This window comes from Hypanus sabinus, chromosome 5 (assembly GCF_030144855.1).
Source record: "Hypanus sabinus isolate sHypSab1 chromosome 5, sHypSab1.hap1, whole genome shotgun sequence".
NCBI lineage: Eukaryota > Metazoa > Chordata > Chondrichthyes > Myliobatiformes > Dasyatidae > Hypanus > Hypanus sabinus.
Window position 1 is genome coordinate 104,355,630 of NC_082710.1, and position 27,947 is coordinate 104,383,576.

Genomic DNA, 27,947 nt, shown 5'->3' on the forward strand with positions numbered 1-27,947 from the left:
CTTGGTTCTGTCAAGTTAAATGGATCTGTTGTGCACCTGCTCGCTACTTAAAACTATTTCAAGCATCCTCATTTCAAGCATTTTCAAGCATTGGGTGTTAGAATGTGTGAGTTTAGAGTTTGGATTAGATGTCCACTCCACTACTGAACTTGAACTTTTGAATGTATTTTGCATTCAGACTCTCAACTTTCTGATAGCAATGATGGTGGTGGTGGGGGGATAGGTTTAAACAAATTTAAGACTAAATTTAAAGGTGGTTTCTAACCCTAAGTGGAAAACAAAACAAATTCAGTAAAGCGACTTAATTTACTTCTTGATGTATTTAGCTTCTAGGACTTAATTTTTTTTTTAAAAGTTAGTCATGTTTACTTGAGCAGTTTTAAGCATTCCTAAATAGCAGAGGCATTTAAATAGAATTCAAAGACAGTACGGAGCTATCAAAAAAGGTATGGATGTTGAAAGTCACACACATCCCCACCCCCCGCAGGTCAGACAGCTTCTCTAGAGAGGGATACAGAGTTGATGTTTTATGCCGAGGCTTTGAGAGTGTTTGAGAAAGGAAGGGGGAGAAAAGCAGAACCGGAAGGTGGGATGTAGGGAATGGAATGCAAACTGGAAGGTGATAGGTGAAGCCTGGTGAGGAGGCGCCTGAAAAAAGTTGAGTGGTGATGGATGGAAAAGGCTGAACAACAAAGAATCTTAAACACAAAGTACACTGCAGATGCTGTGGTCAAATCAACACGTACAAACAAGCTGGATGAACTTAGCAGGTCGGGCAGCATCCGTTGAAATGAGCAGTCAATGTTTTGGGCTGAGACCCTTCGTCAGGACGTTGAGTGCTCATTTCAACGGATGCTGCCCGACCTGCTGAGTTTATCCAGCTTGTTAGAACAAAGAATCTGATAAGAGAGTGGACCCTGGGAGCAAAGGGAGGAGGAGGGAATGAATGAATGGGAAAGAGGTCAGAGAAATTACTGGGAAGTGGAGAAATTGATGTTCATGCCATCAGGTTGGAGGCTACCCAAATGAAATACGAGATGTTGCTCCTCCAACCCGAGAGTGGCCTCATCATGGCAGTAGAGGAGGTCATTGGCCTCCGTGTTGACTTGGGAATTGAACTGTTTGGCCACCAGGAAATTACGCCTTTGAGTGAAGTGAAGGTGCTTAAAAAAAGTGGTCCCCCAATATATGTTGAATCTCACTAAATCTGAGCAGGCTGTACCGGGAACACTTGAATACTGTAGTAGACCCTGACAGACTCGCAGGTGGAGTGCTGACTCACCTGGAAGGAGTGTTTGGGGCTCTGAATGGTGGTGAGGGAGGAGGTAAATGGGCAGGCGTAGCATTTGTGCCACTTGCTGTGGTAAGTTCTGGGAGGAAGGATGAATGGACAAGGGATTCACTGAGAGTGAGATTCCTGCAGAGAGCAGGGAGGAGGTAACTATATCCCACAGGGATCTGAGCATGTTGCTCAAGTTTTCCAGCATCAGCAGAATCTCTTGTGCTTGAGATTATTTTTTAGTTTCCCTGAGGGATAGACAGGGAGAACCCTTTATACTCCTTCTCAGGTTAGTCTTCAGAATAGAAAATTAGATCTATATCTACCTGAGAACATGCAGGTGACTTTGTAACATCTATTCTGAATAGTAGCAGCCGTTGAGAGTATGGCATCCCCTTGCCTAGCAGTAAAAGTAAGCCATTTATTTCCTCTTTTTGTCAATCTTTTTATCAGTTAAATAAAAAAGTACATATATGTATAAACAAGAGGAGAATTATCACATATCTATATCAATAACAGTTCAAATAAAAGGAAAAATAATGTTATCAAGATTAAACAAATGGTATATAATAAAGAGAAGGGTAATTGATTCTCCTCTTATCCATAAAAAGATAAAGAATGGTTTATATGAAGCCATTTATTTCTTCAGCATTCAGCTGCTGAAACAATCAATCACAAGGCAGAATGAGTGTGCAGTATGTGAATTAAACGGTGAAATCTGAAGCAGTAATGTTAAAGTAAAACAAAACTAAGTTGGCATTCTAATCACAAAAGCAGGGGTTTCCAACCTTTTTAAACACCATAGACCAATGTGACTGATCTGTAGAACCCCTGCACTAAAGCATCTGCGATTTTGCATTAACTGTCAATAATTTTCCTGATTGTAGTCTTGTATAGAATGGATTTTAAATATTTTTTGTTAAATAAGCATATTTTGAAAGGCCATCATTATAATGGAGCTGGTTGTAAAATATATCATCTTTGCAGTTCTTAATAATGTAACAAACATAGATAATTTCACCAAATGCTCTCTCAGTGGGTTCTTGGTGACACAGCTAACAGAGCTGCTGAGGTTGGATTATATTTGGCCCCACCTCACTGCAGTCTGTGTGGAGATTGACGTTTTTTTTAATGATATTATGGATTGCTTAGGGTGCTCTGATTTCTTTTCATGTACCTAAGTCTTGGGTTCATAGGTTATGTAGCCTTGTAAATTGCCCTCACTGTGTAGCAGACAAGTTTTAAAATCTGGGGGTGGGAGATGGAAGATGATGGCAATTTCGGTGAATATGTTACAGGGAAACTTGGGGAATGGCATTCCCCTAAGACATCATTGTTATGATGGGTCAAGGTATCGCCAGTGTTGTATGAAAATTACTTCAGTTCATTGCTTTAATTGCATATAGATACATGCTTCATCATAGAGCTGGAAAATTGAATTGACTTTATTTCTTATATCCTTCACATACATGAGTAATAATTTTTGTTGTTTCTGTGTAAATGGTCAATGTACCATCATAGTAATTTATTATAATTTATAATAAATAGTCAATGTAACACAGAAATACACTCAAATCTGCATGTGTTAATCAGTCTGATGGCCCGGTGGAAGAAGTTGTCCCTGCTAGTCCTGGCTTTTATGCTGCGGTACCGTTTCTTGGTTGGTAGCTGCTGGAATAGATTGTGGTTGGGGTGATTCAGGTCCCTAATGATCCTTTGAGCCCTTTTCTTACACACCTGTCCTTGTAGATGTCCTGACATAGATGGGAAGTTCACAATTATAGATGTACTGGGCTGTCCACATCACTCTCTGCAGGGTCCTGTGATTAAGGGAAGTACCGTTCCCCTACCAGGCAGTGATGCAGCCAGCCAAGATGCTCTCCATTGTGCCTTTGTGAAAAGTTCTTGGGATCCCTTCAGCCTAACTCGTCCATACTGACCTGAGCTAGATTCATTTGCCCCATATCCCTCTGAACTTTCCCTATCCATGTACCTGTTGAAAAACCTTTTTAAATGTTTCCATTATACCTGCCTCTACCACTCCCCTGTTTTACTTTTAAGTGCAGTGGATTCTGGTTAATTGGGCCATTGGTTAATTGGGGCAACTCTTCAAGATCTAAAACTAATCAAGGGAAAAATACCCTGAGATTCCCTTTGTTTATTTGGGACACTATGCCGCTTAATTGGGACAGGAGACTGTTACCAGAGCGTTTCTAAATAGCGCAGTTTTGTATACCTGTGTAGCCGATGGATACTATGCCATGCTTATAATGAACAGTTTTTAAATAACATCAGTTGCTTGTTTATGTTTAAAAGCCATGATTTTTGTCACTAGCAACAAGCAGTAAGGCAATTCAGAACTATTTTGCTTCCTGCAGTTTCAAGTATTCAAGTTTGGAGATGCCAGAAATGGCTGAAAATGAAAATGAAACTATTTCAGTCCCTTAACAAGTTAGAGACTACAAAAAATTTGAAGGTATTGACAATCATCTGGAATGTTACAATGAAAATGACGATTTGGGGGATGCAGTCATGGAAAGCATTGTATGAACACAGTCTGTTTTCTGCACTAGATATATACACTAATTTTGTTCATTTACAGTCAATCAAAAGAACACAACATACACTGGATGAATTATTCCAGCAATAACTATTAGAAACTAACATACGATCTTGTAGTACTGTAGTAGTATTGACAATATTCTTACTTGTTCTGTATTTCATTTAAAATTTGTAGGAAGCAGCAAGTAGGAATAAAGGGATCCTTTTCTGGTTAGCTGCCAGTGACTCGTGGTATTCTGCAGGGGTTGCTGTTGGGACTGCTTTTTATACTGTATATCAATGAGTTAGATGATGGTATAGATGGCTTTGTTGCCAGGTTTTCAAATGATAAGATTGGTGGAGGAGCAGGTAGTGCTGAGGAAGCAGGAGGGCTATAGAAGGACTTGGGCAGATTAGGAGAATGGACAAGAGAGTGGCAAATGCATGGTCATGCGCTTTGGTAATGTACAGTCTATTTCTAAATGGGGAGAAAGTCCAAAAATCTGAGATGCAAATGGACTTAGTAGTCCTTGTGCTGAACACTCTAAAGGTCAACTTGCAGATAGTCAGTGAGAAAGGCAAAAGTAATGTTAGCATTCAATTCGAGGCCTAGAATACAAAAGCAGGGATGTGATGCTGAGGCTTTATAAGGCACTGGTGAGGCCTCACCTTGTGTATTGTGAACAGTTTCAAGCTTTTGATCTAAGATGTGCTGTCATTGGAGAGTATTCAGTGGAGGTTCACAAGGATGATTCCAGGAATGAAAGGGTTATCATACCACAACTGTTTGATAGCTCTGAGTCTGTACTTGCTGGAATTTAGAAGGATGGGGGGGAAGGGGTGGTTTCACTGATGCCTTTTAAGAGCTGGACAGTAGATCCGAAAAGTATATTTCTCACGATGGGGGAGTTTAGGACACGACAGCACAGCCTCAGGATAGAGGGGCATCTATTTAAAACAGATGTGGAGAGATTTCCGTAGCCAGAGGGTGGTGAATTTGTGGAATGTATTGCCACATGCAGCTGTGGAGGCCAGGTCGTTGGGTGTATTTAAGGAAGAGCTGGATAGATTCTTGATTGGACATTGCATCAAAGATTACACGGGAGAAGGCCAGGGAGTAGGATGGAAGAGGGAAGAAGTAAGGATCAGCCATGATTGAATGGTGGAGCAGACTCGATGGCCCAAATGGCCTAATTCTGCTTTGTCTTATTGTCTTAAACACATAACTTGTTGCTCAGTTTTACATGTTTTTAACTATTTCCATGAAACTTTGGCTAATTGGGGCAGCCGCTTAATTTGGCCCAGAATGTACTGATCCCGATGTGCCCTAATTAACTGGCATCCCTCTATATTTTTCTGTGATGTGAAAACTTCACTTTTGGAGACCAGCAAAAGTGTGATGGAGTGGAATAATCTTAAATGTAGCCTTTCTATTCCTACCATGTTCTATCAATGGGTATTGTCTGACTTGAAGTTAAACTAAAAATGAAGCAAGGACTTTGAGCGCTAATAATGACTTCACTCGAGTAACTTGTCTCGCTGTTATCAATGGCCAGGACCTGGCAATAGTAATCGTTGTAAAAAAAGAAATGTAAATCAAAACTGCAGATGTTGGAAATCCAAAGTAAAAATGGTCAGGTAGCATCTGTGGACAAAGAAGAAGGTAGGAGACCCTTCAACAGAATGAGGACAGAAAAACAAAATACAGAGATGGCAGGGAAGGGATGAGCAGGACAAAGGGAGTTTCTCTATGAAGAAGCTGGAGTTGCTGTAAGGATAAGCTGAAGTTTGTCAATGGGGACAGTGCAAGAATCAAATAACACAAAATCTGTGAATTAAAGTAATGAGATACTAAAAACAAAGAGCAGCTTAGAGCCAGAGACCTGGGTTCAGCCTTGACCCAAGATGCTGTCTGGGTGGAGGTTGCACATTTTCTGAGATTAATTTCTTCTGGATTTCCTCTACATCTCAAAGATGTATTGGTATAATGGCTCCTGTGAGTTGCTGTTAGCATGCCATTAAGAGGTAGCATTTAAGGGGGATTGAGGAGATGAGAAGAAAAGGGTTAGTGGATTTTTGGTGGTCTATGACTGCTTAAGCTAGGAAGTAAAATGCTGCAGGGTATGCCCTGCTGTTGTGGCTGTACTAATTGAGAGAAACAACCGTTGCCATAGCTTGTGTTCATTATGTACCATGTCATATGATGTGGGTGATCGTGGTCTTTCCATGACCATGATTGTTCTTGGCAGATTTTTCTACAGAAGTAGTTAACCACTGTCGCCTTCTGGGCAGTGTCTTCACAAAATGGTTGACCCCAACCATTATTAATAATACTCAGCGATTGTCTGCCCAGTGCCAGTGGTCGCATAACCAGGACTTGTGAAATGCATCAGCTGCTCATAGACCATCCACCACCTGCTCCCATGGCTTCACAAGACCCTGATTGGGGTTCTAAGCAGGTGCTACACCTTGTCCAAGGGTGACCTGCAGGTTAGTGGAGGGAAGGAGCACCTTACACCACCTTAGGTAGAGACATTTCACCATCCCACCACCCAGATCGTTATAGATGAACGGCATAAAAGCAGGATTTAAAAAGTGGTTCCTCTGTTTGCAACAGAAAAGTACAAGAAGTTGTTGAATTTGTCATTGGGTTCAAAGGCTGCAAACATTCCCAGATGGAGAATAGCGTAGGACTGAAAGGTGAGTCAGAGTGGGATGGAGAGTTAAAGTTTCTGGGAGCTCAGGGTCACTCCTGTAGACTGAATGCAAGTGCTCCATAAAGTCTTCGCCCAAGCACTGATTTCTTCAGTGTGAAGGGGTTTGTAGCTTCTGCCTCAAATGTTAGATTGCATGTGAATTGCTACTTTATCTGGAGAGACAATTTGGTGGGAGGAAAGAGGAGAAATGATAATCCTTGCATGGGAAAGTGATGTCTTAAGAGGAGCAATTGGTGGAGGTGGAAGAGCCGTCTCGGGAGTCACAAAAGGAACAAAGTACAGAATATTCTTCAAAATACAGAAAGGGAAGGAAGAAGATGCAAGCATGGACAGAAGATTGGTTGATTGGCAGGAGGCAAACTAGGAATACAGGAGGCCTTGTTGGCTACCGGTGACTGCAGGGGTTTGTATTGAGACTGCTTTTTTCATGTTATGTGTCAATGACTTGGATGACAGAATTGATGCCTTTGTGGCCAGAATTGTGGATGTTTCAAAGGTAGGTGGAGGGGCAGCTGCTGTTGAGGAAGCAGGGAGTCTGCAGAAGGACTTGCATGGGTTAGAGAATGTATGAAGTGTTTGATGGCTCTGGGCCTGCACTCAGTAGTGTACAGGAGAATTATTGGTGGGGGAGGGGAATCTCATTGAAACAAATTCAATATTGAAAAACCTACATCAGGTGGATGCAGAAAGGAGGTTCCATTTGTGGGTGGGGATGGTGTCTAGGACTAGAGGGCACAGCCTCAGAGTAGAAGGATATCCCTACAGTGCAGATGAAGAGGAATTTCTTAAGCCAGGTGATATATCTGTGGAATTCAAAGCCATAGACAGCCAAGTCATTGGGTATATTTAAAGTGAAGATTGATAAGTTCTTGATTTGTAAGAGTATCGAAAGATAAGGGGAGAAGGCAGGAGAATGGGGCTGAGGGATGATAAATCAGCCTTGATGGAATTGGACCGCAGACCCTTTGGACTGAATGGCCTAATTCTGCTCCTATATCTTATGGTAGTGGTCGCCAACCCGTCGATCTTTGAGACTTTCCCAATAGATAGATAGAAAGAAAGGAAGAAAGTTGTTTGTTTCTGGGTTGTGGGGTTTTAGTTCTGTTCTTTCTGCCCGGTGGGCATGCGTGTAGCTCCCCCACACTACACAGTGTACTTCAGTCGTCCCCAACCACCGGGCTGTGAGGAAACAATATAAGTCAGCTGCACCTTTCCTCATTCCCTAGGCCGACTGTTGAACTTGAATGCACGCAAGGTCATCAGTTGCCTAAACGCAGTGACACCCTCTTGCCAGGGATCACTGGCTGCCTCACGCGGCCAGTGAGAATTGCCATTGCTACTGGCCTGGAGCGTGGATAGATGGGCCCTGCCTGTAAATCTGTTTAGCACATTGAATGTTCGTGGGGAACCCAGTGCTAAAATATTCGCAGACGACCTAATTCAGGCTCAGCGTTTTGTAAGTAGCAGAGCAGCTACCTCACTGTGATGTACTGAAACAAACTTTTGTCAGCCGATAGATCCTACGGGGGGGGCATGCTCACTCCCTGTCACACTCCTCGTTCGGTCAGTCACCCTCTCCGGACTGCAACCACCGCTGCCTAGCATGGGGACCTCTGGTCCTGACCTTGTCCTCTCACCCAATCCACGACAAACCGCACCTGGCCAAAGCATCTGGTGGCGGGTGGGAGGTTGCAGTTTGGGCCAGGAGGCTGTCTAATGAGGCAATGAAGCTCTCAAAACTGCTTCGGTACCTTGAGTCCAAGCACCCCGCACTGAAAGACAACGCATTGAGTTTTGTGAGCAGAAAAAAGGTGAGCGGGGGGTGGGGGGGGGGAACAGAAGCTAAGTGCCATGAGCCACGTAAACTAAATTGCAGAATAGACTGGACATAAGGAACCTGCTTTGAGTGTCGCTGTATTCCGGTCGTGTTTAAACCCCCCTCCCCCCCATCGGCAGGTCCGTAAGAATATTGTCAATATTAAACTGGTCCACAGTGCAAAAAAGGGTGGGTACCCCCTGGTGTTTATACATTATTTCTACTTCCGGGTTGTGGGGTTTTACTTCTGGTCTTTTCTGCCCGGTGCGCATGCGTGTAACTAATTGATCTAGGTTCGATCTCGCCTTTCACCAAGACAGAGGTAGGGGATCTTGGGCTTAAGAAGGTTGGTGACCACTATCTTATGGTCTAGGGTGTGTCTGGTGATAATCTCATTGAAGCTGGTGGAAGTTGTGCTGGATGACACTGAACTAGGAAGCTGTTTGAGTAGAAGATGAGGACCAAGGCACTATTCTGTCATTGATCTGTCCAAGGAAAACTGGAATGAGAACAGAAGTGTGGGAAATAAGAGATGTGATTCAAAGTTTTAACTATGAAGGAGAGGAAGAAAAGCATCAGAGACACCTATGTGGGAAGTCTCACCATGGAGCAGATATGAAAAGGAAGGGAGAACGGAGGGTGTCTTTGCAAGTAGCAGGGTGGGATCAAGCATAGCTGTGGGTTTGTTATGGAGGTTTGTTGCCAACCTGAGATGGAAAGGTGGAGATCCAGAAGGGAGATGTGAAGCTGAGAACAGAATAGAACTGGCAGTCAAAGTAATGGAATTTGAATTCAATGTGAATAGGGTAAGTGGCACCTGTGTGGTCACTGATAACTGGGAAATGAGTTGTGGGAGTGTGTTCACTCTTTCATGTATTACAGGAAATTCCAGGCATGGTTTGTGTCCATTGGAATTCTCAGAGCCTTAGAGGAATCAGTTCTAATGGATTGATACAGGATTATGTCTAGAGAGATGTGCTATTGACTGTGTGGAAGGGAACTATTCACAAAACCCTGCACTCATCACTCTTTCATGCTTCGATACTGGGAGCCTGCGTGCTGGATCTCCAGCAGGGGAAAATGGTTTGTCACCTCATCACCACGTGGGTCTGTTTTGAGTGAACCCCAAATGCAATCTAATGGCAGCTGATGAGTGATTGGGGCTGAGATAGAGAGCCTGACCGTGAGGGTGACTGTGGCCATTACTAGTACCTGCTTCGTGTTCTGACAGACCACTCACATTATCTTGGTGAGCCTGTCATTAAGCTGGGCAGAGGAGGAAGCAGAATCCTTTCATTACGTCCAATGGGTGACAATGCGAGAGACAATGAGACCCAGACAGCCCGTCACCGAATGGAGCAGGTTCTGCTCGTCCCGGCATTGGCTGTACCTTGATGAAGCAGAAGTCCTAAGCCCGGCATCTCAGCAGTTGCTCACCCCAGACCTCGCACACTGAGTGGTTGCAACGAGAATGATTCGTGCACCTGGGATGATTAAATGATTCACCCATCAAACAGAGACACTAGAATCGGGAGCAACTCGGTGACAGGCTGTCTGGGTCCCATTGTCGCTCGCATTGTCACCCTTTGGACGTAATGAAAGGATTCTGCTTCCTCTGTCTGCTGGAAGAACATGGTGGATCAAACAGCATGATCACATGGTAGTTCTCTAACAGAGTTGTTCAAATTATGAAAGAATTTGTAGAAAGGTCTGAGAACCTTAAGATCATTTTTACAACTTTAAAACTGAAACCTCCTTGTGGCGAACTACTGTACAAATTTGCATTTTCTTCTGTTGCAATGAAGATGTGTAGCAGCACACAGCCTGAGTTTTTTTTTGAAAGTGGGGCATATGCCTACCTTTATGTGTGTAGATTACAGGCACACTATGGTACTGGTGAAGTTGTATTATTGATAATTAACATGCTCTAATATTTGTCAAAGGCTAATTTGTCTTTCTCATGTTTGAAAGCACATTTCGCAGTCGTGAGTTTGTTCATTTCTGATTTGATGTTACCACATTTTAATAGTCTGCACTCGATGAGATGGGCTCTGGATGGAAAGGGTATCTCTTGGGTGGTTGAAGGGTTGAATATTGCATTTTTAGGCATCATCGCAGCTAAATCCCAACCTCGATTAATATTCTTCCGTGCACGCTGTCTGTCTAATGAATTGTCTGAAGTCTCTTGGGACCTATGGCTGATAGGTTTTCTTGTTACCCTTTCTCACCTAAATCAGGCTGGCTGTGTCGTTCTATTAATTTGAAAATTTTTGTTGATCGATGAAAACGGCTTTGAACTCATCAACAGGACTAACTGAGCCTGTTTTTAAAAAAAAATTGCACAGCTTTGCATTTTTACTTGTTACTATGTCATACTTTAAAAAAAAATCTAGAAAATCCCTCGCATTAAGATATGGCTAGAAGAAATATATTTGGGGTAAGAGGAAATGAGAGGGCTATTTTTTTTTTAGCTAATAATTGCTAACAACAATAGGTCCAGGCCATTGGGAAAGACCAAGCATTTGGTCCTGTTTCCATGCAGCATTCCTCTAATGGTGGAGGAAGGGTTTCTGATGGTGCTTAAGAAATTTCTGAGATGAGCATCAGGGATAGGAGACCATGAGCCAAGCGCTGTACAATGGGATTATTAACAGGTGGGTCCCCCTGCTCTGTCGGACACGATAAGCTGGATGACCTGTTTCTATGCTGGAGGACTCTGAGCCTTGGGCTCTGAAATTCACCCATTGAACCTCTGGGTTCAATGGAGCTGTACATAAATGCTTTCTCATGTTCTTTACCAATGTGATTCACTGTACTAATGACAAAGTAACTCATCAGTTTTGAACTCTGGTTGCCAACAATGTTGGGGTTTAACAAGCTACTAACTTTGGGTAATCTTGATTGTAGGCCTTTTACTGACTGCTATTAGGAGTCAAAGAAGGTGTCTCCTTCTGAAGTTGATCACAACCAACTTTCTCTTCAATTGTTAGGAATTAACAATTGGTCCAGCACTCTGAGATTCAAAGCATGTATGCAGTATACAGCCTTCTTCCCAAAGACGGCTACGAGACATGGAACCCATCGAACACCCAAAGTGCAAAAACAAAAGAATGAATCATGCAAACAGCAAAATACTCATGATTATACTGAAAAATGATGGGCTTGCCACAACTCCTCGTAGCATAGAACCAGGTCTTTCATTTCAGCCATGTGTCGAGCAGCTATATAATTCAACACTATGTAGACTTCTATCCCCATTGACTTCCCATTCTCCTTTTAAATTACCCAACAGTAAGAATTCAGTTGTATATCTGAAAATGCTGCATTTCAAATCATCCACTTCACAAGCCCAAATATTTGGCATGTGTTACAAATGGCCAGCCTCCTTGTCAAGATTACGCAGGTGGAAATATACCTGCATCAGGTTTAAGAAACACTCTGTCCTGAGAACATAGACTAGTACAGCACTGGAACCTACTATGATACCAGTATGACTAATTCATCTGCCTGCATGTGCTTTATAACCCCTGTCTGTTTTCAACCTTTGCAGTGTTTCCAGTCATACACTGTATATATTTTTAAAAATCTTTATAAACTCCTTTAATGTTCCCCATTCCCCTGCTTTTTTAGCATTTGACATTTCCAACCGGGGTAAAGAGACTCTTGACTATTTATGCCTCTCAGAATTTTATATACTTCTATCAGATCACCCCACTTGGTCTTGATGCTCCAAGCTTGTACAGCCTCTCCTTGTAGTTAATACCGTCTAATCCAGGCACCTCTCCTGAGAACTTTTCTGCACCCTCTCAAAACCCTTTACATTCTTCATGTAGTGGGGCAACTAGAGATGCCCACGGTGGTCTAACTTAAGTTTCATACAGCTGCAATATGGCTTCCGAACTTTTCTGCTCAGCACTCTGATCGATGAAGGAAATCCTGCCGTAGAATGTTTCCACTCTATCTAATTTCAAGGAGCTATGGACTTGCACCCCAAGATCTTTAAGTACATCAGTGTTCCTTAGCGTCTTTCTCTTTCCTGTATACTTTCCTGTCTTTGATCTCCCGCACCTGCACAGATTAAACTCCATGTGGCACTTCTGTGGCCAATTTTCCAGCTGATGTACAGGAAAGGTTTAGAAGAATAATAAGATAAACATGGGAAAACAGAACCATCTTGTATCGGAATCTTTAGCAAACCCAGAATGGAGTGGTTGAGCTGAAGGGTCTGTATCACTGCTGTTATGACTCTATATCCTGATTGTCCTTTATTCTTCATGACCACAGCTCTAGGAAGGGTCATTTGACACCATAGACATAACACTTGGCCCATTATTTTCTCCAGCATTCTCTCATGGCTGGTTTATTCCTCTCAATTCCATTCTCCTGCCTTCTCCCTGTAACCTTTGACACACTGACTAACCTAGAACCTATCAAACTCATTAAATATACTCAATGACTTTGCTTCCACAAATGTATGTGGCAATAAATTCTAGAGAATCACCACCCCCTGGCTAAAGAAATACTTCCTCATCTCTGTTCGAAATGGACATCCTGCTCTTCTGAGGCTGTGCCGTCTGGAACCAGACCCGCCCATTATATGAAACACCCTCTCTACATCCACTGACTAGGTTTTTCAACATTTGATATGTTCCAGTGAGATCCCTCCCCCCCCCCCCCCCCAATCTTCTGAACTCCAGTGAGTACAGGCCCAAATCCATCAAACATTCCTCATACATTTAACTTTTCATTCCCAGAATCATCCTTGAGGACCTCTGGACTCTCCAAATCCCAGCAGATCTTTCCTTGGGTAAGGGGCCCAAAACTGTTCTAAATACTCAGTCTGACCAATGTCTTATTAAACCTCAGCATCACATCCTTCCTCTTGTATTCTAGCCCTCTCGAAATGAATGCCAACACCAACTTGCCGCCAACACCAACTTGCAAGGTAACCTTTAGGAATCCTGTATGAGGACTCCCAAGTATCAAGCCCTCCCCAGATTTTTATATTTTCTCCCTATTTAGAAAATAGTCTGCATCTTTATTCCTTCTGCCAAACTTCATGTCCATACACTTCCTTACACCACATTCTATCTACTACTTTGCCCCATACTCCCAGTCCAGGCCCTTCTGCAGACTCCTGCTTCCTCAACACTACCTGCTCCTCCACCTATCTTTGCATCACCTGCAAACTGAGCCAAAAAGCCATCAATTTAGTCATCAAAATCATTGAGATATAACGTGAAGAGAAATGGTCCTAATCTTCTCTCCATGTTAGTATGTTTCCTGTAATACCATGGGCTTTTATCTTGTTGAGCAGTGACACCTTGACAAATGCCTTCTGAGAATCCAACATCCACTGACTCTCCTTTGTCTATGTTGCCTGTTACTTTCTCCAAGAATTCCAACAGATTTGTCAGGCAAGATTTCCCTAAGGAAATCATGAAGAATTTGGCCTACTTTATCATGTGCTCCAAGTTCCCCAAACCCTCATCCTTAATAATGGACTTCACCATCTTCCCAACTGCAGAAGTCAGGCTAACTGGCCTAGAATTTCTTTTGTTTTGCCTTCCTCCCTTAAAGAATGGAGTGACATCAGTATCACTGAAAATAGAAATCTACAGCACAATAAGGCCCTGTGCCTACAGTGCGGTGCCGACCATGTAACCAACGCTAGAAACTGCCTAGAATTTCCCTACTGCACAGCCCTCTATTGTTCTAAGCTCCAAGTACCTATCTAAGAGTCTCTTAAAAGACCGTATTATATCCGCCTCCACCATAGTTGCTGGCAGCACATTCCACACACCCACCACTCTCTGTGTGGAAAAACTTGCCCCTGACATCCTCCCCGGTACCCACTTCCAAGCACCTTTAAAACTATGCTCCTCTGTGTCACAACACACACAAAATGCTGGTGGAACACAGCAGGCCAGGCAGCATCTATAGGGAGAAGCACTGTCGACGTTTTGGGCCGAGACCCTTCGTCAGGACGGTCTCGGCCCGAAACGTCTACAGTGCTTCTCACTATAGATGCTGCCTGGCCTGCTGTGTTCCACCAGCATTTTTGTGTGTGTTGTTGTTTGAAACTCCAGCATCTGCAGATTTCCTTGTGTTTGCTCGTCTGTGTTAGCCATTTTAGCCGGGGGAAAAAAGCCTCTGGCGATGCATACAATCAATACCTCTCATCATCTTGACATTTGTAATTCTCCAGTCCTCTGGAACCATTCCACATTCTTGAAAGATCGTTGCTAATGCTTCCACAATCTCCAGCTACCTCTTTCAGCACCCTGGGGTGTAATCCATCTGGTCCAAGTGACTTACCCACCTTCAGATCAATCTGCTTCCCAAGCACCTTCTCTTTAGTCATACAACTACCCTCACTTCTACCCTCTGATACACTCAAATTTCCCGCATACAGCTGGTGTCTTCCACAGTGCCTTCCACCATGCAGACTGATGCAAGATACTTATTGAGTTCATCTGCCATTGCCACGTCACCCATTACTACCTCTCCAGCATCATTTTTCAGTGGTCTAATATCCACTTTTGCCTCTTTTTTCCCTGCTTTATATAGCTGGAAAAATTACTACTTGTATCCTTTTTGATATGTTTGGGTAGCCTACCTTTATATTTCATTCCTTAAGGTTTTTTTTAAGTTACCTTATGTTGGTTCTTAAAAACGTCCTAATCCTTTAACTCCCCACTAAGTTTTCCTGTAGGTCAGCCCGTGGTGTAGTGGCGTCAGCACTGGACTTTGAGCTGGATGGTTCCGAGTTTGAATCTGGCTGCAGTATCTGTGGAAGAAAGACCTGGCAATCTTCTCTACCTTGTCATGAAAATCCTATGGACAACTATGCTGTCAATGGCACTCAGCAACGACAAAAAGTTTTGCTACAGTATATGCTCTCTTTTCCTTTATGCTGCCTTTGACTTCCCTTGTCACCCACAGTTACTTCACCCACCCTTTAGGATACTTATTCATCTTTGGTGTGTATTTATCCTGAATTGCCCCCAGAAACTCCAGCCATTGCTGTTCTGCCATCATCTCTGCTAGCGTCCCCTTCCAGTCAGCTTTGGCCAGCGCTTCTTTCATGCCTCTGTAATTCCCATTACTCACTGTATACTGATAGATCTGACTTTATCTTCTCAATCCCTAAGAGATGTGAATTGCATTGCAAGTAGAAACTTTGGATCAGGCAGTTTTGAAAGTGTGATGCCATTGATGATTGTGTAATATATCTTGTGAAGCATTTGGACTTTCCAGTTTCTTTCATTCTGGATTACTGATGGTGTTGCTTGTTGGTAGCAATGTCTTGAAGTGTGGTTTGAAAGTATTTAATATTTGGCAAAGAAAGGAATGTATGGCATGTTATTTGAATTAAACAAGTTAGTATTCTTGTTGATATTATAATATTTCAGTCTCCTTCCCTAAAAGGATTTTCACATCCAAATAAAGCTGCATGCTTACAATACATATTCAAGTGTAATCCTTATCCAAACACATTTCTTTGTTGTACAATATAAGGATCCTATTACCACAGAATCCCAAGGCCTTGGGTTGTTGCTTGTAATTCTGCTGCGCTGAGGGAACCATTAAAATCTTTTTGTTTTGCTATGTTTTTACCAGATCGTGATTGCTCTGAAGTTGCACTTGATGCTTATCTTGTTTGTTTTTAATCTTTATTATAACTTCAACTTTGTTCTTAAGTAAATACTTAGCTTGGTCACAGAACAAGGATGTACAGTTGCCAGTAAGATCTGCATTCTAATTGGTGTTTCAATCCAGTACAGACTGGATACTGTGTGCAAAGCTCAACCTTCATGAAGAATTTTCTTCACCTGAATAGCCAATCTCATTATTTTGGGACTGTGCCCTTGATTTTTTAGCAACCTCAGCCCATAGAAACATGTCTGTCACTGGAATTAGAGCGTGGTTGAGGTAGAAAGACCTTAAAGTGCTATTCTGAAGGGGATGAGCAGGAGATAAACACCAGGTGCAACCTTTGCTGATTGTTATCTGCAGATAGTGTTGACCAGATTTGTGGAGAAGAGCCGAGCTGAAAACAACATGACAGCGCGCTCTCGGAGCAGAATGGCCTTCAAATGGGAAATCTAACCACCTGGCTATAGTTATTCATGCAGCTAATTTAATTCATCACAATGCCTCCGAATCAGAGTTGAACTGTTGAGCTGACAACAGCCCTGATGAATCTGTGCAGGCACTTGTTAACCATCATAGAGCACTTACCCGAGGTGGAAGAGAATATTTGGACGTTTATCAATTTATTGGCCAAATATTCTCTGTACTGAGGCCCCAGTTATTCTATGCTCGCTATGCTGGATTGACTACATCCTTTGTATGTCCAACCGTAGAGTTCAGAGATGTACTGTAGGGAGTATTACCAGGTGGACGGGGGAAAAGATTCAAGAATGTGTGTGAACCTTGAAGAACTGCAACAAATCAATTCAATTCTGGAGACTCTGCTTGGAATGCTTTCAAAATCGCTGGCTGATGATGTAATGGAGTCAGTACTGGACTTTGAGTTGAATGATCTGGAGTTTGAATCCAGCTGGCTCCTTGCATGCTTTCAATTTGTGTTGGGTTGAGCATCGAGCTAGCAACTTGGCCTCATTTGTTAAAAAAAAAAATCAAATACTACAGACCATGACCCAGTATTCATCGGAGGATCAGAGGTGGAGAGGGTCAGTAACTTTACATTCCTGGTATAAATATTATTGCAAAGAAAGCACGACAGCATCTCTTTCTCCTCAGGTCTGTGGTGGTTTGGCTTGTCATTGGACATCTTGGCAAAGTTGTATAGATGTGTGGTGGAAAGTGTGCCTGTTATGGGAACACCAATACCTTTTTAAGCAGAAAATCCTACAAAAGGTACTGGAGTTGGCCCAGTAATCACGGTTAAAACCCTCCCAACCATTGAGCACATCTACATGAAATGTTGCCGTAGAAAAGCAGCATCGATCAGAAATTCTCACCAGCCAGGCTGTGCTCCTTTCTCACTGCTGCCATCACGTAGAAGGTGCAGGGGCTTCAGGACTCGCACCACCAGGTTCAAGAAAAGCTACTACCCCTCAACCAGCAGGCTCTTGAAAAAAAGGGGATAACTATGTTATCTGTTATGTCATGCTCGTTATTTATTGCTATTTATTTGTATCTGCATTTGTACAGCTTGCAGTTAACAATTCCCGATGTATACAGTTATTATTCTATAGATTTGTTAAGTATGCCTGCAGAAGAAGAATCTCAGGGTTGTATATGGTGACATTTATGTAATCCTGATAATAAATTTTACTTTGAACCAGCAAAAATGTCGCCAGATTCACCACAGGCATAAAAAGCAGCAATGCTTTCAAAAATGCTGAACTTTGCTTCTGGGAACGCTTTAATTCCACTTTGCATTCAAATCGAAGAGGGTGATCATGTAATTCCCTGTAACTGGCTGATATTCTTCTGAATTCTGACTCTGCATCAGCAATTTACATTCGGAGATTACCCATCTAACTTGCAAATGGCCTTGCGAGTCATTAAAGTCAATGTGTCAAAAATAAAGGCCTTGAACAAAATTAGTTTTCTAACAGCAAGCTGTCATTCTGTCTTTGCATTTGATAGCAGTTTGGTCACAAAATTGGAAGATATATCATTTGGTGGTATCACAGATTATCTGCAAAATTTGCATGGATTATAAAATGAATTTCTAATTGCATCTTAATGGGCAATTGCATTATCTTCCAACAGTTGTTGGAACATGCACTCAGTGTCCTCTTTATTAGGTCCACCTGCACTCATTAATGCAAGTGGCTGAACAGCCAATGATGTGGCAGCAACTCAATGTATAAATGCATACAGACTTGGTTGTTGCAGACAAAATGTCAGAATAGGGGAAGAAATGTGATCTAAGTGACTTTGACTGTGGAATGATTATTGTTGGCAGACACGGTGGTTTGATTATCTCAAACTGCTGATTCCTAGGATTGTTCATGCACGTAGAATGGTGCAAAAAAAAACCCAACAGATCCCTTGAGTGGTGGTTTTGAGTGAAATTTCCTTGTTAATGAGAGAGGTCAGTGGAGAATGGCCAGACTTAGTTCAAGCTGACAGGATGGTGACACTAACTCAAATAACCACACGTACAATAGTGGCCTGCAGAGTAGGACCTCTGCATGCACAGGATGTCGAACCTTAAAGTGGATGGGCTACAGCAGCAGAAGACCATGAACATACACTCAGTGGCCACTTTATTAGTGTTGTCTGTGCACAATTACATATATATTAGATAAAGCACGAATGTGGGAGATGGCTATGACTGTTGGATTCTCATTGCAGCAAGACAGAGAACCATGCGCAAGTGAAGACAAATCAGTATGGAGTGCTGGGGGCTTGTGTGGGGATGGAGGAGAGTCATTGCTCCAAAGGAAATAGATTCGTGCACTACAATTAGGTACAGGTTTATTACTGACTATTGAGTATATAGACACTGTTTAAGAAGCAAAGAATTGTGGGAAACTAAACAGTGGTTGAGGCGAAGGAATAGTTTCCAGGAATAAATTATTTATACTCAGCAAATGTCTAATATGATGAATACAATATTTTAAAATGATACTTGCATATTTATAATGAGTAATATAAATATGTAAGAACTGATAAAAGTGTTAACAATGGCAACTTCACAGATTAATGCTCATAATTATAATTGTGATTGTTGGCAACTGTAGTCAGTTCACTTGTCTGAAAAATTGACTGCTCTGCTTGTACCACAGATTGGATGGATAACTCATTACTGTTCGTGACTTGAGGTAAGTTTGACGGTCTTAAGTTTTAATGAGCTGGGTTTCAGAGATTGCAAAGCCTTGCCTTGTTGGCCATGATCCAGCGGCAATATTAAGAGATTTACGGAAACAAAATCATTCACTTTGCTCATGCTGGAAACAAATAAAATGAATTGTTGTTACAAATCAGGACAATGCCACATTCAATTTTACCAGATTTTAAATGGCCTATGTGTATGTGATTTCACGGTGATCTGCCATCAGCCTAACTAAGCCAAATAAAAGGCCCCATAATAGCAAATGCAGACAAAGGCACAGAATTTTAATCTATGCCAGCAGAGCCCAGGGAATCTTTCAGTGTGGAACATGATTATCATTTTGGTAAGCAAGCCACTTTAAATGAAATACAGTTATTTGAGCATAGTCCCGCGATTGATGGTGATGATCAAAGCTCGAAGGTCAATTGGATTGCCAGAAGTTGAGGCCTGATGGCCAAAGCCCTGGGCCTATATGTCTAAAGAGGTCGGAGGCCTCTGAGTCTGCTGGAGGCCCAAAGGCTTGCCTTAGAGTCGGAGGACTCTGGGTGGTTGGGTTGATGGGGGGAGGGGGAAGGAAAGAGGCTTGTTCTGTAGTTATTTTGTTGCTTCTGTGTTGTTCTGCCGAGCAAGATGGGAATGCTGTGTGGTGACACTTGCTGCTCCTGCATGGGAGGAGTTCACATTGTATAAGCAACATGATCATAAAGTTCAGGTGAATAGTCTGCGGGCTGGCCTCTGCCTGTCTCTCTATACTGTCCCCTAATATCGAACAAAATACCCTTGGGGTTGTGCTGGTTGTTAACACAAATAACACATTTCCCCAAGTTGATGTATATGTGATAAATGAATCTGGATCACTTAATTCACAAAGTGAGAATGGATCATTCTTTAGAGCATTCAAAGAAACAGATGAGTGAAGAGATCATGAATTTATGACTTCAGTTCCTCATTATTGATATCTAGGATTTCCTAAGATCTGGAGGTCTAGCCACTGCAGCTCTACCGGAAGAGGTATTTGTGAAGCCTCTTTGTGACTGCCTCTTCACAGCATCCAAAAACCCTGTGGCACATCTTGATGTGAAGTGTGTTAGTGCCACTGATCATACGGGCGAAGGATACACCTTGCTGCAAATGCAGCAAAAACAGATGAGATTTTCAGACATTTTGATTCAGTAAATATGGCGGAGGGCTAGCTGATAGTGAGACACCTGCACCGTGTGGATGCTTCCAGCATTCTTGTCTCTGAGTCGAGCTGTGCATTTCCGTCTCACTCTACAGTACTCTATAAATGCCTTGGGCACATGAATATAGCTAGGGTGTCTAAGGTTTTTGCACAGTACTGTATTTGTTAATGTGGAGTGGAGGGTGAGTTTGTAAATTTGGTGGGAGTAAAGGATGTTGGAACTGGTGAGGGTGGATGCTGCAGGAGGGGTGTGGGACAGGTGGCAGAGAAGGAGAGCCTGTGGCGGATGGGGGATAGACACACCCACTGCTAGAACTCCCGGCAAGATCATTTTGATTCCAAACAATTGGTTTATTGAACTTTACAGAATGCCTGTCTGGCGCTTCCTACTCCCTCCCTTCTCCTTTTTGCCCAACCTCAATTCCCCTCTCCCTGCCCCTTCCCACTTTCTGTCTACAAGAGAGACCTGTATCAGAATCAGGTTTATCATCACTCACACATGTCATGAAATTTGTCCTTGCAGCGCCAGTACAGTGCAATACATAAAATGACGCAGATATTCAGGGTGCCCAAGGCTTTTACACAGTACTGTATACTTATGAGTATGGAAATCAAGGCTGAGAGTTTAACAGAACTGTTTAAGGAATTACGCACTTTCAAGGGATATATTAGGCTGAGCCCTAAATAGTGATGAAAGTGGTCATGACATTGAAAAGGGGATCATTCCTTGTGTCCTAGCCAATATCCTACAACTCACATCATTACATTACTGCTTCTGGTAACTTACTGTCATGATGAAGCCACTGTCGGGGTGGAGGAGCACACCTTGTATTTCATCTGTGCACGAACATCGATTTCTATAACTTCTGGTCATGTTTTCCCCCCCCCCCCCCTTTCATTCTCCACTTTGGCTCCCCTGTTACCTCATCCTCTCCTCACCTCCCTCCCCTGGTACACCCCATTCCTTCATTTTCTCCCATGATCTACTCTCCTCTCATCAGATTCTTCCTTCTCCGGCCATTTACCTTTCCACCTATCACCTCCTAGTTTCTCACTTCATTCACCCTCCCTCACCAACCTGGCTTCACCTATCACCTGCTAGCTTGTACTTCCCCTCTCCCCACCTTTTTATTCTGACATTTCATGCGTAATGTCTGTGACCACTCTTTGGAAAGTTCTACAGGCTATCCAGAGCTGTGAAAGCACTCTATAAAAGGAAATCTTCTCTATCTTTGTCCTTTATGAACTGACTGCTTGCACCCCCATCCCCCCCAAGTCAGCAGCAGGGTTGATGTTTTTTGGCACCAGTTGATGTGTAACTTGGTGTGTGTTCTGGTGATAAAGAGCCGTGGAGGATGGACCAGAATAGATTCTGACATACCTCTGCTCATACCTTGCATGCAAAGGGGAATTCTAGCTAGAGCTTGTCGATGGCCTTTTCTCTGTCACAATCTTCAAGGTAGTAGAGGTTCCCATTGTCTTGGCTGGATCCCCGCAATTTGTATCTTGGGTCATTTGATAGTGTTCATGAGGTGACATCAACCTGACTGGTCTGAGGGAGATCGCTGTTGACCCACTCTTTCTAATCCCATCAAGACTGCACATTCCAGGCCAACCATTCCCCCTGATCTTGTGATTTAAGAGATTGCTGTTCAGGAAGTTTGGCTAATGGATATGGTGACAAGGTGAGTCATTGGGATGGTTTGCCTATTGGGATGTCCCAAAGACCGTTGGGAGGGCACTATCCAACAGTACTGGTGTGGTATTGAGTGGTGTATCTCCATTTCTTGCACCACTGTTGAGGTATATATTTTTGTTAATGTTAGCACTTTATTGTCAGATTCTGGCTGCACTTTTGAGAATGATGGGATGAGCCATACACAGACTTGATCACCGTAGACATGATGTTGACTCCTAGCTTTTCGTTTAACATCAGATACTTTATTAGTATGTTGGTGGTACCTCCTCATCCCTCTTCAATGTAGTCATCAAAGATGTCCCCAGAAAGCTCGGAACAATAATGAATCAAACATGTTTCTAACACTGCTTGGGAGGTTGGCTGCTGATTTGGACTTCCATGGTGTTATATGATACAATTTCAACCCCAGGGTGTCTGTCAGTCAATCAAGTTAATACCCAAACCATATGATAGAAAACATATTTGTAGAAGGATGTCAAATCACATAAGAAGTACTTAGACTCAGTTGGAAGTACTTTTGCCTTTGGGTCAGGAGGTTACTGGTTCAAGTCCCACCCCTCCCAAACGTTAGTCATATAATTTAGACCGACACTTCATTCCAGTGCTGGGGGTAGGTCTCATGTTGCCTTTTAAAACCAATGATAAATCCAAGCTCCATCTGCTTTTCATATGAATGATAAAAATTCCAAGTTATATTCAAAGGATCAAAAAGACTGCACCATGTCCCAGTCAAAATGTCTCAACCAACTAATAAGATAATTTATTTAATTGCCACTTGGGAGCCATTGGTGAAGCATCAACATAAACAGCAACTAATCACACCAGATTAATTTAAACTGCAATAATTACTATAAACCTAAGTAACAGCCTAACCAAGTATAAACCTTCCATTTCATTCTCTGAAGTTTGAATAATTACAGATGAGTGTGTTTACTGCGATCTTTATCATTTGGTAAAGCTGGGATATCCATATTATTAGTTTTGCAATCTTTATACATAGAGATACTAGCATCTTTGAAATACATTAGTTTGAAGATTATTTTATTTCATCCCACCTGAATCGTTAAATGTCACACATGGCTTGAAAAGGGTAGACAAGGCAAGGTGAAGTTTGCCTTGGGAACTGTATTTTGAATACAAGAGAGTTGTGGAACACCCTTTCATTTTAAAGGTGGTGCCGTTGTATCTGCTTTCTTTTTACCGAAGTGCTTCTTCTCGCCCTGTAGGTAACTGTTTCACAGAATGTATGAAACCAAAATGAAGCTGGAGATATTAGTTTTCCCTCTGACCTGCTGGAAGCATAATCTAACTGCAGGCAGGAATGGAGCGAATTATAAGGGTCATTGGTGCATCTGCTTCAGGCTTTGGGGTGTTCTCAAAGCGGTGTATAATTTGGGAGAATGAACCTTTTAGCGTGCAGTGAACTGGAAGGGAAAATATTTATAATAATGTTCCCTGGCCCCAGGAAGCCAAAAGCTTTTGTCTCCTCATCTGCTGATGGTAAAGGAAACATGTCCTTGCGTTAATCATCCCTGACAAATGAGCAATTGTATCTTTACTTCATGAATTTGTCAGTTAATTTTATGGGCATGGCAGTGAAGCAGAGACCACATTATTATAATGGTGTCAGACTGAAGCTGCAGTGTATGCGGAACTGGAAGAATCAGGCTGTTTAAAGCCAGTGAGGCAAAGTCCACATTGTTGTAACGGTGTCAGCCTGAAGCCACTGGGTGAGGAACTGGACTAACCAGGCTGGTTTTAAAAGCCAGTGAGGGAAAGGTTCTGTAATACTGAAATGGATGTGACATTTCTGTATCTCAACCCAAAAAATGTAACCAGTCAAATTATTCAAAATCAGAGCCCGAGGTAACACTGCAAGAGATAAAGCTTTAGAGGTGGCTGACTCTATGACAACTTTGTTGTTTAGCTGGCTAAGTTGAGAGTTGCTTTGGACTTAGCTTCCCACCCCCATTCCACCTCACCTGCCTGCTATTTCTAAGGTTTTAACCCCCCCCCCCAAACACCTCGAGCACCAACCCCTCAGTTGTCTGCCAGCAGCCCATGTACTTGACTTGACATACTGCCAAGCAAAACACAGTCTCTGGTAGGCTTGTCAGTCAGCTGCCAAAGCGAATCGGCTGGACTGTTTTGATGTGCCTTTGATAGAAATTCAATCCTTTGTTCTGCGGCTAATGCAGGAAAATGTCATCTGCTGAAAGATGAATGTCTTGCACGTAAGTTTCTATCACTAAGTTGGAGGACCAGATGTCTAGCAAGGGTGTGGGATGGGGAACAGGTTGCAAAAATGTAAGCTGGTTTTAACTAGCTCCAGTAGTGATTGGTTCTTAACTGGATGTGCTTCCATCCTCTCAAAAGATTACTCTTTTTTTTTCCATATAGGTTTTTTTTTACTAAAGAAGGCAGCATCTCATTGGATATCTGTATGCGCAAGCCCGAGGCAAACAATGGAAGCCCAGCCTGGATTGGCCTGGTTCCTGCTTCTGAGCCTGATTGCTGAGTGTTTGAAGTTGGTCCACTCTCGGGAATTCACCGTGAAAGATATTATCTACCTCCATCCTTCAAGTAAGAAGCGGAAAGTCCCATTACTCTTGTTTATGTTGCTAACTTTACAAATGTAGGTGAATATCGCTTTTAGTGGAGAAACAAGATGAGATTTTTGCAAAACTTCTTTGATGTAACAAATAGTTTTTTGCAACTAGATACAATTCCTTGTGCTGTAGAGGTACATAGAACATGGAACAGTACATCATGGTATAGGCCTTTAGAGCCACTATGTTTGCTACCCCTTTAACGTACTCCCAGGACCAATCTAACCCTTCCCTTCCACATGGGCTGCCTTTTTTTTTGCATCCAGGTGCTTATTTGTGCAAATAGTAACCTGTTAACTTTTCACATCAATGACCTTTCCTCAGAACTGGGAGAATAGAGGATTCTAGTTACTTTTGTGTTTTTGATTATTTCTGCGTTCTTTCAGAATGCCAGAATACATTACGCTAGATGTACGTGAGCTTTGGTATAATTGAATGAAGTGAGCATGTTAGTGCACGGAATCCATGCGTTATCATGCATGTTCAATTGGACTCCAGTGATTGTATTCTTAACTTCTAACACACACACACAGTGCTGGAAAAACTCAACAGGTCAGGCAGCATCTATGGAGAGGAATAGACAGTCAATATATATGGCCAAGACCCTTCAACAGGTCTGGAAAGGAAGGGGGAAGATGCCAGAATAAGAAGGTGGAGGGATGGGGAGGAGTACAAGCTGACAGGCAAAAGGTGAAATCAGATTGGTAGGGGAGGGGGATGCAGTGAGAAACTGGGAGGTGATTGACAGGTAAAGGGTTGGAGAAGAGAGTGGACAGGGGGAGGTGGGGTAGGAGGAAGGGCACTGGAGGCTTCTATCCCCTGATGAAGTGTCTCTGCCCGAAATGTTGCCTACTTATTCCTCTCCATAGATGCTGCTTGACCAGAGCTCTTCCAGCATTTTGTGGGTGGTGCTATGGATTTCCAGCATCTGGAGAGTCTCCTGTGTTTCCTAAATTATAAGGTGAATGTACAGTCTATTTTGAATAACTTTAAGAAAATTAATGACTGTTCCTTTACTGTCCACTACTGATCTATATTTGTGGAACTGATGCCTTTACATTTCATAACAATGGTAGCTTTTAATAAATCCTATGTTACCTTCCTGGTCAGATCCCTCAGCCAAAACCCAACAGTTACAACTTTGTGTTGCTGTTGTTTGTTTGGTGATTACAGTGCAGTGTAGGCCATTCTGCATCTTAAAGCCTCTCCAACCCCACAACCCCGATGACCCCTAACCTAATCATAGGGCAAATTATAATAACCAGTTAACCTACTGGGTAACTCTTCGGACAGTGGGTGGAAACCTGGGGGAAATCTCGGGCATTCTACTGGGAGGGCGTGCAGAGGCTCCTTGCGGAGCCACACCCGAATCCAAACCCCAAGCGTCGCGCCACTGTGGCACCCCAACGGTGTCCGTCCTCCCTGTGGAATGCGTGGGTTTTACTTCCAACAATGCAGGTCCTGATTCAGACTGACGGAGAATGCAGTTTGTTTTAGAGTGACAAGTTAGACTGACAGTTCATGGAAATAATTTGGAAGATGTGTAGATCGGGTGGCTGATGATTGGGTTGAGTTGTTCTTTGACCGTGGTGATTTATTTGCAAGTGTTTTGTCGCCAGATGAGGAGACATCATCAGTGCACTGTTGATTGTGGGATGTCCTCCGAATGCTTAGCTTTGTATACTTTTCAATCAGACAACTGGTTGTCATTTCACACAACAATTAATAGCGCGCTGATGATGTCTCCTCGCTCGATGATGAAATGTTTGGAAGATTGGAGACAGTTCATGTAATCATGCAGCATGTTGACCTACTCAGCCAGCAGCCTAGGTATACTATGTAACACGGGTGGAGGGAACAGTGATCACACTGTAATGTTCTGTACCTGTCAGCTCCAGGCCTTAACCATCTGCACCAATTCTTCCTCTGTTCACCCATTATGATGGGGAGTCCAACAAGCAGTGTTTTGTACTGGGAAACTCTGCCTGACTTGCTGTATTCTTCCAGCATTTTGTGTGTGTGTGTTGAAGATTTCCAGCATCTGCAGAGTCTCTTCGGTTCTTCATCTTCTGTTTTGTTGCTGAATGCCTACTCTGTTCTCTGGCTTATGAACTCCAGTTAGTGAAAACAATTTACCTCCCCATTCCACCCCCCAACTATTTATTAAACCAACTAATAATAAAGAATTCAATTATTCCTCTGGCTCAAATTGTCAAGGTTAAAGATGATATGTTGGGCTTATCTAATGGTTCCCTTTTATTTTTGATAGGTAGGGCAGAATGCTTTTCTGTTTTTATGTGGAGAAGCAGCCAAACCCAGTCAGATCCTGCTGATAATGATGTGGCTGAGATGAGATAGCTCTGGACCACAGCTAAAGAACTGATGCTTCATTGTTTGCATTCCCATCATGTAACGCTTCTTATCAAATCAGGGAGAGAGCATTGAATAATAATACCTTAGTGCTGTGAATTTAATATTAAAGTAATCTTTGTGTGTGTGTAGATTAAGCATTCTTGTTCATTTAAATAATTAAGGGTACGAGCTGAATCATCTGCAGACGAAGGAGACGGTGATGGACTTTAGGAAGAATAAGACTGCTCTGCTCCCTGTTTCTATTGATGATGTGGAAGTGGTGAGGGCCTACAAGTAGCTGACTTGAGTAGAGCACCAACACAGAGGCTGTGTACAAGAAGGGCCGGTGTCACCTCTACTTCCTGAGGAGCCTGAGGTCCTTTGGAGTATGCAGGCCCCTCCTTCACATTTTCTACCAGTCTGTTGTCACCAGGACAGTCTTCTATGCAGTGGTGTACTGGGGCAATTACATCAACATGGGTGATGTGAACAGGCTCAATAAACTGATTAGAAAGGCTGGCTCTGTTATAGGAGTCAAACTGGGCACACTGGAGGCTGTGGTAGAACAAAGGACCCTACAGAAAATCCTGGCAATTCTGGACAATGTTTCTCACCCTCAGCATGCCACCTTAGCTGAACAGAGGAGCACTTTTAGTGCTAGACTAAGACGACTGTGCTGCTCCAAAGAGTGCTGTCTGAGGTCATTCTTCCTCTCAGCTATTAGGGTCTATAATGAGTCAACCTGTGGCTAGGGAAGTGATGATCCCTTCTGTTAGACTGTTTGAGGTAACTTATTTTCTATTCTTCTTGCTTCTCTTTTAATATTTGTATATCTATGCACTTGTAATACTACTGTGACACTGTAATTTCCTTTGGGAGCAATAAAGTATCTAATTATTAGTTATGTGTAGAAGTACATCAATTGCATGCAT

General features: G+C 42.7%; 1 protein-coding gene across 6 annotated transcripts in view; it reads left to right on the forward strand.

The window, feature by feature from the left end:
- The window catches only part of lypd6 (LY6/PLAUR domain containing 6), a 258,451-nt gene that overhangs the window by 196,955 nt on the left and 33,549 nt on the right, over positions 1-27,947 (forward strand). For 5 of the 6 annotated variants that reach the window (XM_059969137.1, XM_059969139.1, XM_059969140.1 and 2 more), the window contains one exon: positions 24,455-24,637. In XM_059969137.1, coding sequence (XP_059825120.1) covers positions 24,520-24,637 — 118 coding nt within the window. In that variant the 5' untranslated portion in view covers positions 24,455-24,519. Of the gene's footprint in view, positions 1-19,125; positions 19,162-24,454; positions 24,638-27,947 lie in introns of all 6 variants that reach the window. The other variant, XM_059969138.1, reaches the window with a different exon arrangement.